Source organism: Pseudophryne corroboree, chromosome 6 (assembly GCF_028390025.1).
Source record: "Pseudophryne corroboree isolate aPseCor3 chromosome 6, aPseCor3.hap2, whole genome shotgun sequence".
NCBI lineage: Eukaryota > Metazoa > Chordata > Amphibia > Anura > Myobatrachidae > Pseudophryne > Pseudophryne corroboree.
The window spans coordinates 119,125,845-119,143,196 of NC_086449.1; the positions used below are offsets into that span (position 1 = coordinate 119,125,845).

A 17,352-nucleotide genomic window follows, 5' to 3' on the forward strand; every position below is an offset into this window, starting at 1 on the left:
GTGCAGGGTGTTAAACGCACATTTGTAATGTTCACGGTTGTAAAGGTTAATGAGTTATGTTTCATTCTTTCCCCATATCTGGTTGGTTTTCTAGTAGGTAGCCTTATGTGCCAGCCTTTCTGTCTGCTACACCCAGTGGGTATGCCTACTTATAACTACACACATGAGATTGCAGTTTTCCAGAAACAAGTACCAAGGTGTTCACTGCACCAAGAGCACCAACCCTATCTTACAGGAGCTTATTGTCACTGTTCCTCTCAGACGGCTGCTCCAGCTGCTGAGCCACATGCATTAGCTCCTCCTACCAGCAAGTTGGGAACCAAGGGACCGATTCAGACCTGGATGCTGCTTCGACAGCAGTCGCAGGCTGAAGGCTGGTGAAGTGTACGCATGCGCAGCAGCCGCACTGCGCACGCATTGAGATGCAACGGCATCTCACTTGTGCGAACGCCTCTGCCTGATTGACGGGCAGAGGCGTTTGTGCGGTGGGAGGGGGCTTTACAGGGGTCTCGACTGGGCATTGGGGGCGCGGTCCGCACAACACAGGCGTGTCCGGATTGTTTGTGGGCGGGCCGCGGCAGCTGCATGATGTCACACGCAGCTGGTGCGACCCAAAACATGGTGGGTAGCCGTCTGTCTAGGCTGCATAGGCAGAGGGCTACTCGAAAAATTGTGATAGCATCTCCGCCGTGCGATGCTTTTGCATGTCTGTGAGAGTGGGGTGCTGGATCCGGCATGCGGGGTGGACATGCCCTGTGCTAGGCGTCCCTCCGCATGTCTAAGAATTTGATCGTAGATGTGCATTTTTTCGCACATCTACGATCAGGTCTGAATTACCCCCCAAGGTATATAGATGTCTCGCTACTTTTTACTTACAAAGGGACAAACTCCACAGAGCTTTGAAGTCCCTTTGATGCCAGGAATTATGGTCATATGTATCAAAGCTTAGAGAAACATAAAGTGGAGAAAGATAAAGTACCAACCAATCAGCTACTAACTGTCATTTCAAACTCTGGGGGAGTTGTACGAAGCAATGGAAAGAATAGATAAGTGAGCCATCAGCAGCTATGTATAATTTTACGGAATGCACTTGATAAATGTTACTTCAATGCTGATTGGTTGCCATGGGCATCTTCTCCATTGGCTCACTTCTCCACTCTTCACTGCTTCATACATCTCCCCCACAACCTGTTAAGAGACAGGAGCTGATTGGTTGGCAGTTTATCGCTCTCTGAGCTTTGATACAAATGTGATCAGCACAACATGGACCACAACCTCTAGTCAGTAAAGTACCATGTAGAAAACATTTGTGAATTGGACAAAACATTCTTTTATCAGCGGTCTGGTACCCACATGCTGTGGCTGCAACTCCACTGGATTAGTACCTGCTTATCGCAGGGGCTGTTACTGAGCCTCACTCGTCCCTCATGCCAGCAGCAGGCCCCTAAGGTGCTGGGCTGTGGGACGTCTAGCAAAACTAGATATTAAACAGTGGACACCCACTTAGCCAGACAAAGGAGCATGATCACCTTAGTATATATAAACATCTTGATTCATGTCTCCATTTAACCCTTTTTAGGTGAATTCATGCTCTGGACCAATTAGCAGAGTCTGGCTGGCCACTTACAGTATGGTGTTCTTGAGTGGTGAAAACTCAGGGCACAGCTGGGGACACTATGACCTTATGTGACAGTAGCTACTATATGGATAATTTTAAAGAATCTAACGGTGCATAGTGATCCCCCCATGAGACGTTTAAGAACTAAGCAACCATATACATATTGTGGACTAATTTGATCCCGATGATTCTTATTTTGTAAAGTATAGTTCTACAGCAGCTGGAGGGCCACGGGTTACCTACCCAGCTCCGTGTAACATTTGCTGACAACCCTACAATGGAAGCAGGACTGTGAGCCTTTCTGTTATGTTATTTCATACACAATTATTACTCCAGATTTTTTCTTGATATATGCAGAACTGCACCACTCTCTGACTCTGGATTCTCAGCTGTAATTATTAGTGGGCCACAGTTTAGAAACGGAAATACAGGTTGATTATCCCTTATCCAAAATGCTTGGGACCAGAGGTATTTTGGATAGCGGATTTTTCCGTATTTTGGAATAATTGCATACCATAATGAGATATCATGGTGATGGGACCTAAATCTAAGCACAGAATGCATTTATGTTACATATACACCTTATACACACAGCCTGAAGGTAATTTTAGACATTATTTTTTATAACTTTGTGCATTAAACAAAGTGTGTGTACATTCACACAATTCATTTATGTTTCATATACACCTTATACACACAGCCTGAAGGTCATTTAATACAATATTATTAATAACTTTGTGTATTAAACAAAGTTTGTGTACATTGAGCCATCAAAAAACAAAGGTTTCACTATCTCACTCTCACTCAAAAAAGTCCGTATTTCGGAATATTCCGTATTTCGGAATATTTGGATATGGGATACTCAACCTGTATCTACTCCCGACCAGGTCAGCATTTTGTTTTTTTTTTGGCACTTTCCCCTTGCACCCTCTCCATCTGCACTAACCCACAACAGGGGAGTCCACATTTGTGGAAGTAAAAATAGCAGGTCTCTGGTGTCAGGTCTCTGTAAAATGAGGTTGTATCTGTATTGATTGGTGGCTTGGCTCAGTGCGCCATGTGTATGGTTACACTTTGTCCTGATTTTTATTCCTGGAAAGCATTTGCTGATGCACTCCACTGCCCAACCTGCATCACGTTCTGTGCTTATAGAAGAAATGTATTAGACCAATATTTGAAACACTGACTTGAATTTTTGGGATTATTCTAACTATTGTTCTTATTATTTGACACTACTTAGTTACAGTTATGTGAATACATAGATGGGGGTTGTCTTTTTTTAATTTATTTATTACAAGGAAATAATAGTTTTACAGTATGTTATATGTTCCCCAAGACTCACCGAAAGAAAAGATATAAAGTAACAAGTATATGTTTAAAATAAGAAAATATTTTATATGTAATAGACTACTAACAAGATCTTTAGAGGCAGCCTATTACTCATTCATCTCTGCTACCCGAATGTGGCTACAGTATGCGTCTGTCTCACATATCCCGGATAATGCACCCACAGTATGTTCCTGTTAAATGCATTGACAGGCCCACACCTGCCTCCTGTCCTGCGGACTTGCCTCTAAAAGATCAACCAGCGCTGAGCTTTACGTGTTTGCAAATCCCCCTGCAAAATGCATTATGGAAAGAGGAAATAATCCAACCTACTCCCAGATTAGGATCACCCTTTTCACTAAGGAAACCTTGCAGTGTTTATCCTGAATTACCTTTCTTATAAGAACCATGACGGTGGCTGGGCACCTTACTATTTTCATTAAATAGTAGAGTATACATGTAGACCTCTTTTGGGGAGAAGAATACTGAAGCCATCCTGCAAAGGAGTAAAGCCCCCAATAAATGTGCCTTTGCACCATTTTATCTCAGCTCCATAATCCCCCCACCTCCCTAAACGGAACATGGGTGTCAATATAGATGTACTCAGGCACCCCAGACCTTAGGGACGCCTCTCATCAGATGGACCTAATGTTTGAACCACCACTGCCACCTTCCCCTGCAAATCCATTACCCAGAATACAAAGGGTAAACATTCCCTAACACTCTACAGCTAATTTAATATTCACCTAAATCCATGGAGCGATTCTCTTGTTGCTTCCAGCTCTGTAACAGAAGGGAAAAAAATCACAAACCATTTCCACAACTAGTGCCTCTCCCTGCCAAGCCGCAATTTGTATCACACTCTGTCAATACTAACCAATACTGAGCGGCTTTGCTGAATGGTAAGAGCGTGAGAAAGCCACTCTGATTGGCTAGTAGTTTAACCCCATGCGGCTAGTTCATGTTTTAAATATACTCATTCTGATTAGTTGTATGTATGTGCTTTTTATTCTTAACTAATTATTTAAATTTTATTTTATATTAACAGACTGAAGTGTCCCTTGAATCTTTCTGGGGTACCCCTTTGGGGTACACATACCATAGGTTGAAAGCCCAGGCCCTAAACCCTTTAATGCAGTATGTCACTTGCTGTGCATTGCTAGTGTCACTGGTTTACCATACACCCCACTCTTATTCCACCGCTCGTGCAAAAGTAACCCTCTCTTTCCTGCAGAATGGGCTGAATGCTTTGCATCTCTCCAGTAAGGAAGGACACCTGAAAATGGTGAGCGAGCTGCTGCACAAGGAGATTATCCTGGAGACCACTACAAAGGTTAGAACGGCACCATCATCCATGGTTCCTCTGTACTGCTATATATACCATAGTGATGTTATGTATATATTTTACACCCTGCACTCCTTCCTGCTCTATGCTACAATAAACATGTCTGAGATAACTTCTCTCCCGTTGCCTCTGGCTGTACAGAAGGGCAACACGGCCTTGCACATCGCTGCCTTGGCTGGACAAGAGGACGTGGTACGGGAGCTTGTTAATTATGGGGCCAACGTCAACAGTCAGTCACAGGTAATCAACTCCATGTAACGATGTAGAAAGTGTATTTCTGTAATAGTGCAGACACTTTGCACTGGGTTAAGTTGTTCATGGGAAATTCACCGTAAATGTCATGTGACATCAGATTTTTCTTTGTCTTAAACACAGAAAGGTTTCACACCTCTGTACATGGCAGCTCAAGAGAACCATCTCCCTGTGGTCAAATTCCTCCTGGAGAATGGAGCCAATCAGAACCTAGCTACAGAGGTCAGTACCCAATATACATAAGGTGTCCTATCCTTTGTATACTACGACGGAATCCTACTGGAGACATATAAATAAAATAATAATGTAAATAATAATACAGTCCCAGGTATAAGCGATTTGATATTGCCATTTTTATCCTTGGAAATGTCCCTAGTTGTCACCATTTTTTTTTCCTGCCTCTTAGAGGCAATTCTTATCACCTTTTCTTATGTGGCTGCAATAAGTTGCTGAGCACTGAAAAGAAGTGTTTAAAGTGCAAAAATGTGTGTTACAATTAACTTCAGAAAGCATGTTGGCGACTGTAGTACTTTAAGGTCCATGAAGGCAGTATTGCATGTTACACACTTAAGGGGGGTACTCACGGAGCGATCGCTGCTTAAAATCTAAGCAATCTGACTAGATTCCTGATTCATAGATGGGCCCAGTGTTAGATTTTAAGCATAGATCACTCGTGTGTAGCCCCCACAGCGATAGCGATGCGCAGCCCCCCGCATCGCTATCGCTGGTGCTAGATTGGCCTGCCGTGCAGGCCAATCTAGCACGTTGCTCATTTCACCCGCTGGGTGAAATGAGCGGCCCCCCCGTTTCCCCCCGCACGCTCAGCACACATCTCTCCCGTGTATAGGGCCCCTTAGAAGCAAAGTAGCATTGAAAACCAAAGGCCTAATTCAGAGATGTATATAAATCGATATTTATTTTACGCACATCTCCGATGTTAGTAGATCTGTGCACGTGCAGGAGCCGCCCTGCGATTGTGCAGATCTGTTTCTGCGATGTTGGTCACAGTGTACCAAAGCTGCAGGATGACTGGCATGCTGGTGGCATTTGGGGGCAGCGATACGGAGCATTCCAAAAAACAGAAGGCGTGTAAGCTCCATTTTCTGGGCGTTCCGAAGCCAGTGGTTGTGTCTTGGATGCAGTGTCACTGGCCCAGCAGTGTGATTTCACCGGACATCTAGGATAACATGAAGGTCACTCAGCTGTCCGATGGTCACGCAGTTGACCCGATGGCTTCATCTTCAGACACAGCAGTGGATCACAGAAGCTGGCAGTGGGTGTCTTTTTGCTTAAGATGCCTCCAGCGATTTTAGCACAGCTGCTGTGTACAAAGTCACAGGGACTGTGCTATAGCGTACACGTCTGAATCAGTCCCCGTGTATCAATGCTGACATCTCTGGGAACTTGAAGAAACCGTGTGACACTACAGAGCGGAAAGGAGGCAGCAAGGGTTTATCTAAGACCTGGGTGCTGGTTGCCAAAGCTGGCGGCTTTGACAGTTTCAAAAAATGGCAATAGGACTAAATCAGGCTTCTTCAGCATTTATTCCTATTGCCTTTTTGATTGGCAGCTTTGACCATTCCTTAGTAAGTCTTTGTTGTTGGCACACATAATGACACTGGACTATAACAACTTCTTTCATGAAAGGCGTCCCCTAGTGGGATTGTAATAGTGTTCCGCCCTGTCAGGTGTGAAGTATGAGGTTTGAGTGTTTACCAGCCACAATTACACAATTCCAACAAATGTTTCTAAATATGAATGTGCCTACATTTCTGAGACTTCCCTGATGAATGAGGCTAGCTCTTCATTATGCAGTTATTAAGTTATATCTCCCCATAAAATCCAGTGGGAGGGTTGAACAGCTCTGCAACAGTTCTAAACACAGGTGCTAAGTGTGCAGAGCATGGGTGCCGTAAGCCACCCAATGGTGACTGAGAGATCCAATGTTGCATCCAAGGATGAAGGTCAGATCACTACTGCAGCAGCAGGCATCTGTCTGTAATAGACCCTTTGTTCCTGATTCATAGATGGGCCCAGTGTTGATGTTGTATGCTTTGGAATGTGCTGCAATGGCCTTACAGCAGTCACAGGGAAGATTTTTTGCAATGTGCGCAACAGGCATGGAGGTAACAGGAGAGTGGCGACTAGAACGCAGGTGTGCTGCAACAGTTTTCGGGGATGTCACAACTGTGATACCATATGCAGTTATAACGGCCCCAGCGTCTTACTTCCGGCAGCTATGCTGAGAGACCATAGGGCTACATAGAAGGCCGACAAATCCCGACAGCTGCTGCATTTGCATATTTTTGCACAGCCGCTGCGTACTATCTCGCAGCTGAGACGGTGGAGGGGTTCATCTCTGATTCCGGCGCTTTGTCTGTAGCTCTCAGTAGAGAACTGTTCACTTTAGAGTCTCAAGGCAAATGACAAGCAGCTTCACATGCAACATTCATATTGTTTCCACTCCAATTAGCTGAACAGTAGCTTATTAATTCTGCTACTGTCATGCTTGGTTACTATGCAGCATGAACGTTCCCTGTTCTCTAACCCCAGAGTGCATCATCAGCGTGCAGCAATATAAGTATTCACACCAACAGAAGCTTTTAATGTCATTTGATGTTCCAAGTAACAGGCCTCAGAAGGCTACAGTGGCGAGTGAGAAGACGCAGGTTGCAGGGGGAATAGCCTTTAAAAAATTGTTCTTGGCAGAATGTATAGATTCAGTTATAGTATAGTGATGCATTGTAAACTTGTGCTGCTTTGCTAGGTGTATATTATAGTCAGGAAGCATGAGCAACTGCCATTGCAGTAGTTGGAGCATTTGAAAGCCGTTTACTGACATGTCTAGTGTTTATGGCCACAGGGCTTCTGCATCTTATACCTTTTTATGCTTTTGGCCTCCATTTGTCATTCAGCAAAAAAAAAACAACAAAAAACAGCTAAATGGCATTTCTCATCTGGGTACTGCTTAAAGGATTGCTGACCTATATTTATTGAGACGGAACACAGTAGATAGTCTTGTCTCAATAAAAATGGGTCACTGACCTTTTAAGCTGTGTCTTGATGTATGGCCTTTTTTCTAATAATTCCATGATATTACAAAGATTTTCTGTGGTTTTGTTTTACCCTTTGCTATTTCATTAGTACCCAACATAAATTCTTATAACTATAACCAATCAGTTCTTCATTCTGTTACTTCTAATAATGCAAGATTCCATCCTGGGACATCCCGTTATACAATAACTTCCCTTTATCACAGGATGGCTTCACCCCACTGGCCGTAGCGCTGCAGCAGGGCCATGAGAATGTCGTAGCTCACCTCATCAGCTATGGGATGAAAGGAAAAGTCCGGCTCCCTGCTCTCCATATTGCGGCGCGAAATGATGACACGCGCACGGCAGCTGTACTCCTGCAGAATGACCCCAATGCCGACGTATTGTCAAAGGTCAGACAGTGTGGCATTACATCGGCATCAGTAGATAAGTGTCTCTCCTTTATGCTTGGGTTGTTTTGAGCCTCTGGTTGTGGGTCATTTTTGTGTTTGTGTTACAGACAGGATTCACACCCCTGCACATCGCTGCCCATTACGAGAACCTTAACGTCGCGCAGCTCCTTCTGAACAGGGGTGCAAATGTGAATTTCACTCCTCAGGTGAGAAAGGGCACCTTTGTTTTGGCTTCTTCATGGCGACTATTGCTGTTTAGGTAATAAGTTAACACCTGTGTTACTCCCTACAGAATGGTATTAGCGCTCTGCACATCGCCTCGCGGCGCGGGAATGTGATCATGGTGCGGCTGCTGTTGGATCGGGGAGCTCAGATAGATGCACTTACCAAGGTAATGGCTGCTGCATACAGACGTTCTTGTTTGATTGTGAAAATAACACCACTCTACCAACTGTACTTTTATGTATGTAGACATGATACAGGTTTTATACCTTCACATTCAACGTATATTTATTATATAGGGACTAATTCTAAGCGATCAGGTTACAATATCTCAATGGGTCATGTCTAAATCCCAATAAATGGTATATATGGGTATATCTGTGATATCAGGGTTTCTATTGCTCCTTGCAGGACGAACTGACCCCACTACACTGTGCTGTGAGAAATGGACATGTCCGGATCTCAGAGATTCTGCTGGATCATGGTGCCCCAATACAAGCCAAGACAAAGGTACCACTGGTCTGAAAACAAAAATTGGTTGATATTCTCAAAAAATTGAAAAAATGAGTTTGTGTAATGAGATTTTTCTCATTCGCAGAATGGCCTGTCTCCCATCCATATGGCCTCACAAGGAGATCACCTGGACTGCGTACGGCTGCTGCTCCAGTACCAGGCTCTGATTGATGACATAACGCTGGATCATCTGACACCTCTGCATGTGGCTGCTCATTGTGGCCATCATCGTGTAGCAAAAATTCTCCTAGATAAAGGAGCCAAACCCAATGCCAGAGCCCTGGTGAGTCATGGAGAAGAGGAATATGATGCATGATCCAGGATCCCAACTTGAATTATCTCCACCATCTAAGATCACACCCCTCTGTGAATGTCTCATAGACAATATATTTTCTGTCCACATTTTCCATATAACCTCTCCCTTCTTCCCACTTCTGTCTTGCACGATGTCTCAGTCCCCGGTCAGTATGTCTTCCTATTGTGTCCATTCTGTATCCTATTCAGCTATTCTCTTCCTTTCTTTTTCATGTTCAGTGTCCAATCTTTTCTTTCTCCACCTTTTGATGCTGGTCTCTCGCCCTCTGTAGAATGGGTTCACTCCACTGCACATTGCCTGCAAGAAGAGTCATATGAGAGTCATGGAGCTTCTGCTGAAGTCCGGAGCCTCCATTGATGCTGTGACAGAAGTGAGGGAACCACAGTGGACTGCTGTTTCCTATAATTTCTCTATCCCAGTGTCTCTCTCTCTTTCTAACACTGACATCACTTGTTATCTTCTCTCTACCTTTATTGCTCATTCTCACACTCTCTCTTCCCTTTTCTCTGTATAATGTTTCTCTTGCTCTTCCAGTCTGGCCTCACCCCTCTCCACGTTGCTGCATTCATGGGACATCTGTCTATTGTGAGAATGTTACTTCAGAAAGGGGCATCACCCAATGTCTTCAGTGTGGTGAGAACCTAACTATACAATCACATGACAAGAATAACTGCTGTACATAACACACAATGGTCTAAACATGTACTAAGCTATGGTGCACTCATTCAAAATACCATCACATCATATATCTCATAGTCGATAACATTGCACAGACATTAAATGTCCCAATATGACACGGTGTGTTGTTTGTGTGTCACAGAAAGTGGAAACCCCATTGCACATGGCTGCGCGTGCAGCACACGCAGATGTGGCAGAGTTTTTACTGCAAAACAAAGCGAAGGTGAATGCTAGAGCCAAGGTGAGATAAAAGAGTGTGACGCTGGGGGAGATGTATGAATGTGCTGGGGTGGGATGGGAAATTTTTCTAGTGGGTTTGTGCCACTGCTCTCTACTCATCCAAGTGTTAAAAACCTATTAGTACAAGGGAGTTATGCTGCATAGTTTTTCCACACTAGTGGAGGCAGCCATCTTTGTAGACTGAAACAGTGTTCATGAGAATGCAGCCGAGCAATTCACTATAAAATACTGACATGATTCTCTGGTTCAGTGATGTAACTCTGTGAATAGACAGGTTGCATCTTCAACATTCACTGACCTTGGGTCTTATTGGAAAGAGTGGTTCGGGCATGCCCTAAGGACCTACTGTAAATACCCTAAGTAAAAAGATAAGACAATAACATAAAACAGGCATAAGTATGCATGAAAACACATGGCAATCACAAATACAGAGATCAATGAACCACAAAGATCCAAGAAATATGGCTAAATATCAAAAAGAAAGGAAATCAGGCATGGTCGACCAGAGTAGACATTGGAGTGACTGTAGGCGGTATTAATCGTGACATCTCCCAATAGCTGGCTAGCCTCATACCATTGGGTAGAATGGAAACAGTTGTGTAACTGCCGTTTAAGATCAGTAATTAAAGAATCGTTATAGCCTTCCCAAATCTCAAATAACTTTTCAGTGCTAGGCTCTTTATGTAAGGTAGCTTCCAACCAGTCCATGTGGAGTACATAGAATAGTTTTGCAAGGAATAAGGCCATGAAAGGGGCTTAAAAAACTTTTATTGATATGCATCTTCAATTATTAAAGTTCAATTTTAATCCAACCTAAAATGATCATGCATTTAACACAATTATCACACCAGTCTCTCAAAAAAAGGACTATGGAGTAAATTTACTAAGGTGGGAGTTTTTTTTAGAACTGGTGATGTTGCCTATGGCAACCAATTAGATTCTATATATTATCTTAGTATCTTAGTAAATTTACCCCACAGGGTAAACAAGAATAATTAATATACGTTCTTACTACAATATTTCCTTACTACATCTACTATATCTTTGTAAAGAAGCAGGAAAAACACATATTCCCGATATGTGTGTTTAGATTAGTTTTCTCATACATTGGCCCTCATTTAGCATCAGTTGCAGTTTTGCTAAATTAGCAAAACTGCAACTGCTTACGATCACATGCTGGGGGTCGCCCAGCACAGGGCAGGGCCACCCAGCATGCAAATTGACGCCAGCGATGCGATCGCAATCCAATTGCGATCGCTGTCCCAGCAAAACAAGGGATGCCCCCCCTGCCTGCACAGTCAGCTGCGAATGCAGGCGCAGAGCGGCCATGATTCCTGTCGCAGCGGCCACGTGTGATGCCACACTGCCGCCCCGAAAACGTCCCGGACCCACCCACGTTCTCTCGACTGCCTCGTGAACGCCTCTGCCTGTCAATCAGGCAGAGGTGTTTGCATCACTGAGATGCGAACACATCTCCCGGGCCGCACACGTGCAGAACGAGTGCTGTGCATACGCACTGGCCAGAAATTCATCAATATGCAATTGCATCTCAGATGCGATTTATACTGAATGGGGCCCAGTATATGATGCATCAACAATTTATAATTTATTCCACTATTACAAATACATCAAATGGCTCAAGTAGAGTATGACAAATTTTAGGTATGTAATGCATGCGCGAAATGCGTTAGTGAAAAGTACAGGCACTAGTATATGCAAAGCTGGGTGTATCTTAAGATGTGTGTAACTGTAGCAGTGGTATATGAGCCAGGCTTCCACCATGAAAAAGTGTTATATGCGCCTGGTATATGACAAGGGATGTGACTATTTGTACATAATGTAATACTTTAACGAACTGTCATAGACATAAGACAGAATAGTGTCTGGATAGTGTTATTAATTTATGCAAAAGTTTTATTTTTACATTTACCATGTAAAATGCAATACAAAATTAACCCTTTGCGTTGAGCCTATTTTTCTACATTTATGCTTATGACATTGCAACATCAGTAACACATTGGGGGTCATTCTGACCTGTTCGCTCGCTGCTGTTTATCACAGCCAAGCGAACGGGTCTCTACTGCGCATGCGCCGGTGCCGTAGTGCGCCGGCGCATGCCAGATGGGCAAAGGCCGTGGCAGGGCTGCGATTGCCTCTGCCTGATTGACAGGCAGAGGCGGTCGCTGGACGGGAGGGGGCGAAACGGCGGCAGTGTCAGGATTACGGCGGCAGTATTCTGAACGTCGGGATCCTGACCACATCCCTTTCTATTAAAAATGTGTATTTGTTGCTATAATAGTAATAAAAATAAAAAACCCCACAAAGAAATACTTTGTGGTCCTTGATTTGGCATTAATCCACCTTATTGAAATAACAAACCAATTCTACGCGTAGGTGTCCATAAGACATTCTGCAATTGAAAATAATAGTGCATTTTGTTTTCTTTGTAGTTTCACTGCCTTGATTTAAATCATTACAATGTGTAGGAATAGTATGGAATCCAAACAAGACATACCATTTTGTAGAGTAGAAATTTGCGCAGTCCACATACAGCGGTCTTGGGAGACAGACCGCGGCTCCCAGTACATGAAGTGTACTCTCGGCCGCACTAGACCACCAGGGCATTAATGACGTACACTGGTGCTGGGGACCATTTAAAGCCAGGAGAACCGGTGGTGATATTCAGCATAAAAGAGGTAGGCACTTCCCCAGCGGCCCCTCCCCCAGCCCTGTGCACCATTCCACAGCAGTCTTCACGCCCTGGGATGCTCCTCCCTCCTCTCAAGAGATGCTGAGTAGCCATCATACAGAGCTCTGCAGGTTTCCAGAGGCGGTGGGCTGTGTCTCCCTACAGGTTATACAAAACGCTGAATCTTACCAGCCTCCTCAAAGTGCTGTGTAGTTGATACCAGTGTCCATTGCAGTTACATTTTATTTCTGCATTGTATGAGACTTATGCTGCTGTTTGATTTCTCTTTATTCAATCTGTACATTGGCCCTCATTCCGAGTTGATCGCTCGCAAGGCGATTTTAGCAGAGTTGCTAACGCTAAGCCGCCGCCTACTGGGAGTGTATCTTAGCATCTTAAAATTGCGAACGATGTATTCGCAATATTGCGATTACAAACTACTTAGCAGTTTCAGAGTAGCTCCACACTTACTCGGCATCTGCGATCAGTTCAGTGCTTGTCGTTCCTGGTTTGACGTCACAAACACACCCAGCGTTCGCCCAGACACTCCCCCGTTTCCCCGGCCACTCCTGCGTTTTTTCCGGAAACGGTAGCGTTTTTTCCCGCACGCCCATAAAACGGCCTGTTTCCGCCCAGTAACACCCATTTCCTGTCAATCACACTACGATCGCCGGAGCGATGAAAAAGCCGTGAGTAAAAATACTATCTCCATTGTAAAATTACTTGGCGCAGTCGCAGTGCGAATATTGCGCATGCGTACTAAGCGGAATTTCACTGCGATGCGATGAAAAATACCGAGCGAACGACTCGGAATGAGGGCCATTATACTTGCATTCCCTGTACCTGTTTTTCTCTCTGTAAACCATTGAATACTGGTGTGTATTGGGTTAACTCTGCCACACTCTACTAAATATTGTAATTGTGTGCGCTCATTGTCACATACTGTCCCTATTACACACTGCTCAATACCATATTGTGTGTCCACCACTTGCTGTTACCATGTCTAACAAAAGCAAGGCAAAACAGGCAGGAGCACCTACTTTGGTAGCATGTAATACCTGTCACACTGAGGTTTCACCTCAGGATTTATCACAGGATAGTTTATGCCCGGGCGGCCTAGTGCCTCCCAGCACCTCAGCCCCACCAGTTATTGTACAAGAGCCTCCACGGGCTTCATTTACAAACTTACTGGCTAAAATTGCAGACCATATAGCTATTTTACCTATGCCCCCCCCCCCCCCCACCCCCCCATGTGTATACCCCAACCAGTACAGCCTACACTGGCTCCCCCAGGGACTGGTCCACAACCAGTAATATACAAACAGAAGGAAGGTGAGTGTCCACTGTGCCCACAGATAGCGGAAGTGAGGGCGTCTCCACCAAAACAACCTTAAAACAAACACAAAAGTCCGCCTTCTGCTGCGCTATCCGTAAGTCCTCAGACAAGTTTAAAAGACAGTTTGTCAAACAGAGGTAAAAAGAGTCTCAGATTTCAGAGTCCAGGAAAGAGAACCATACACAATCTGGGTAATTCCAGATAGGTGATATTCAAATAACGGTGATCAACAGAAGTCTAGCGTGAATATGTGATTGGAGAGCTCGTCACAGGTACGCACCGTACTCACATGTACAATGTGCGTGAAGTATCCGTAAAGGTATCTTTCTCCTCCATGCAATATGACAAGTTCTATCGATCTTCTTCCCTTACAGACTCCCCTCCAAAGATAAAAACAAGGAAAGACAAAGGGGTATAAAAACCCCAATGGTGTAATACGTTCTATATAGTATCGTCAGATAGTATACACAGAAATTCCAAAGGTGATGTGAATCTTATAGGTGATTGGGGACGTACCCAACTTACATAAATGCAAGCGTAATACTCCTATAAGGATGTCTTTCAGAAATTCAAATAAAATGGGGATGATGCGTACCCCAAACTCACGTTCTGCAGAAATTATGAAGACACATCAGGGTTTTCTTTAGAGAGTGGTTTCCTGCCTCCCAGCACCTCAGCCCACCAGTTATTGTACAAGAGCCTCCATGGGCTTCATTTACAAACTTACTGGCTAAAATTGCAGACCATATAGCTATTTTACCTATGCCCCCACCCCCCCATGTGTATACCCCAACCAGTACAGCCTACACTGGCTCCCCCAGGGACTGGTCCACAACCAGTGCAGCCACAATGGCTCCCCCCCAGTAAATCCATGCTGTTTGGGATCCTGTAAATTGCTGGATTTTAGATAATTTACAAATCTTCTAAGAGTGTTTCCATCAGTTTCCCTACTACTGATGTAAGGCTCACTGGTCGGTAGTTGCTTGCCTCTTTCTGGCTTCCACTCTTGTGCAGTGGGACTATGTTCGCTCTCTTCCAGTCCTCTGGAATTACTCCTGTAGCTAGTGACTGGTTGAATAATTCTGTTAATGGTGCCACCAGAACCCCTTTAAGCTCTTTTAGTATCCTTGGATGTATCCCATCTGGCCTCATAGATTTATCCACTTTCAGCTTTGAGAGTTCTGTTAGGACCTCTATTCTGTAAATGTACTTGTTTCATTTTTCTGAATATCCCTACAACTTAACTGTGGCCCCTTCCCCTCTCTTTCAGTAGTGAATACTGAGCAAAAATAATTATTCAGATGATCTGCCATTACAGTCTCTGTCTTTAGTCTTATTATTCTGCCTTTTGTTTTTCTCCTTTCACTTATATACCTAAAAAAAAGTTTTGCCTCCTTTACCCACTGACGGGGCCATTTTCTCCTCAGCTTGTGCCTTTGCACATCTGATTACCTTCTTAAGGTGGGTACACACTTCCCGATTCTGGACGACTATATAGTTCAACGATATAGGGGGTCATTCCGAGTTGTTCGCTCGGTAAATTTCTTCGCATCGCAGCGATTTTACGCTTAGTGCGCATGCGCAATGTCCGCACTGCGACTGCGCCAAGTAAATTTGCTATGCAGTTAGGAATTTTACTCACGATTTTTTCCTCGTTCTGGTGATCGTAATGTGATTGACAGGAAGTGGGTGTTTCTGGGCGGAAACTGGCCGTTTTATGGATGTGTGTGAAAAAACGCTACCGTTTCTGGGAAAAACGCGGGAGTGGCTGGAGAAACGGAGGAGTGTCTGGGCGAACGATGGGTGTGTTTGTGACGTCAAACCAGGAACGACAAGCACTGAACTGATCGCAGATGCCGAGTAAGTCTCGAGTTACTCAGAAACTGCACAGAGATGTCTTATCGCAATATTGCGAATCTTTCGTTCGCAATTTTGATAAGCTAAGATTCACTCCCAGTAGGCGGCGGCTTAGCGTGTGCAAAGCTGCTAAAAGCAGCTTGCGAGCGAACAACTCGGAATGACCCCCATAGTGCGTACACACTGAACGTTATCGTTCAACATTTAGCGTAGTGATGTCACAGCCGGCATTTCCGAAAATGCAGCTCAGTCCAACATTGAGTGGGTTGAGCTGCATGTCAGCTCAATATTGTTGAACGCTCAACGACGTGCGGGAGCGCGCATAGTTCATCGGTCACCAATACTGCCGCCAAACACACTGGACGATATAAGCCTAAAAATAAACGGTAATGACATTTATGTCGTTATCGTTTTCTTTTTTAGGCTGAAATCGCCTAGTGTGTACCCCCCTAGTCTCCTTCTGTTTAACAAGATATATCTCTTTGTCTTCATTATTTTGTGTCTGCTTATATTTCCTAAAAGCCATCTTTTTTGCTTTGACAATACTTGCTACTTCTGTCGCAAACCACACTGGCTTCCTTTTCCTTGTGTTTTTCCTAACACTTCTGATACAATGGTCTGTTGCCTTTAATATTGCGCTTTTTAATGTTTCCCACCTCTCCTGCACTGCTTCCAAGTTTCTGCACTCTGCCACAGTGTGTGTGTCCTGTGTATTTTGGAATATTTATTTTACTGTGGAACTACAGGTACCAGCCTTTTGCCACACACTGGCAGTATTTTAACAACTAGGACCGGCTCAAAGCGCCCGGGGCTGGTTATATTCAGGAAGGGGGACCCCAGTCATATTTGTTTTTTGTTTTTTTAACTCTTTACTACACTTTTACATAGAGAAGCATGCACAAAACTCACTGATCCATGCATGATTCTCCAAACACACCAGCCAGAAGCAGGTCTATTTGAAAGTACTGTTTGTGTACGAATTCCATCCTTTTCTGGCAGTGTATTGCTATTATCGGCAGTGATTGAGAATACGAAGCCTTAGTAAATTCCCGTGTTCTATGAGGTGTATGTTAAAAAACAACCGTGTTTGGCCGATGGTCTGTTGATTCGTATTTGTGTGGACAGCTTTGAATATCAATGCAAATTGTTAGAACTCTGCCGTGATTGCTGTTTAGTAAATCTCTGCGTTGCATTTTCGTCTGAAAATGCAAACTCAAATGAAATCGGGAGCTTAGTAAATTTCCCTTAACGTGTTATTTGTAGCAAAAACACTAATGGTATTTTTTGAAAAGTGCAATGTCTCCTGAAGAAGCAAAAACAGTATAATTTGTGTAGGTACTGCATAAAAAAAATTGTGATATTGATGTTGGAACGTTACGATTGCTAACGTACAGAATGGGCTCAGCACAGGCGTGAGATAATCCTTAGCAGCGAAAACGTTAAATGAGGCCCATTTTGTACATTGTGCATATGGAAGTACAATATAAAATGCATTGTATTTCAGATGTCTTCTAC

At 43.9% G+C, this 17,352-nt stretch overlaps 1 protein-coding gene across 7 annotated transcripts in view; it reads left to right on the plus strand.

Annotated features, from left to right (window-relative positions):
* ANK1 (ankyrin 1) overlaps positions 1-17,352 on the plus strand; it is a 451,795-nt gene that overhangs the window by 264,739 nt on the left and 169,704 nt on the right. For all 7 annotated transcript variants that reach the window (XR_010180528.1, XM_063931753.1, XM_063931756.1 and 4 more), the window contains exons 3-13: positions 4,179-4,277; positions 4,431-4,529; positions 4,665-4,763; positions 7,801-7,986; positions 8,094-8,192; positions 8,279-8,377; positions 8,620-8,718; positions 8,807-9,004; positions 9,309-9,407; positions 9,572-9,670; positions 9,858-9,956. Coding sequence is in view for 6 of the 7 variants with exons in the window: in XM_063931753.1 (XP_063787823.1) it covers positions 4,179-4,277; positions 4,431-4,529; positions 4,665-4,763; positions 7,801-7,986; positions 8,094-8,192; positions 8,279-8,377; positions 8,620-8,718; positions 8,807-9,004; positions 9,309-9,407; positions 9,572-9,670; positions 9,858-9,956 (1,275 nt within the window). In the remaining variant the exon portion in view is untranslated. The remainder of the gene's footprint in view (positions 1-4,178; positions 4,278-4,430; positions 4,530-4,664; positions 4,764-7,800; positions 7,987-8,093; positions 8,193-8,278; positions 8,378-8,619; positions 8,719-8,806; positions 9,005-9,308; positions 9,408-9,571; positions 9,671-9,857; positions 9,957-17,352) is intronic.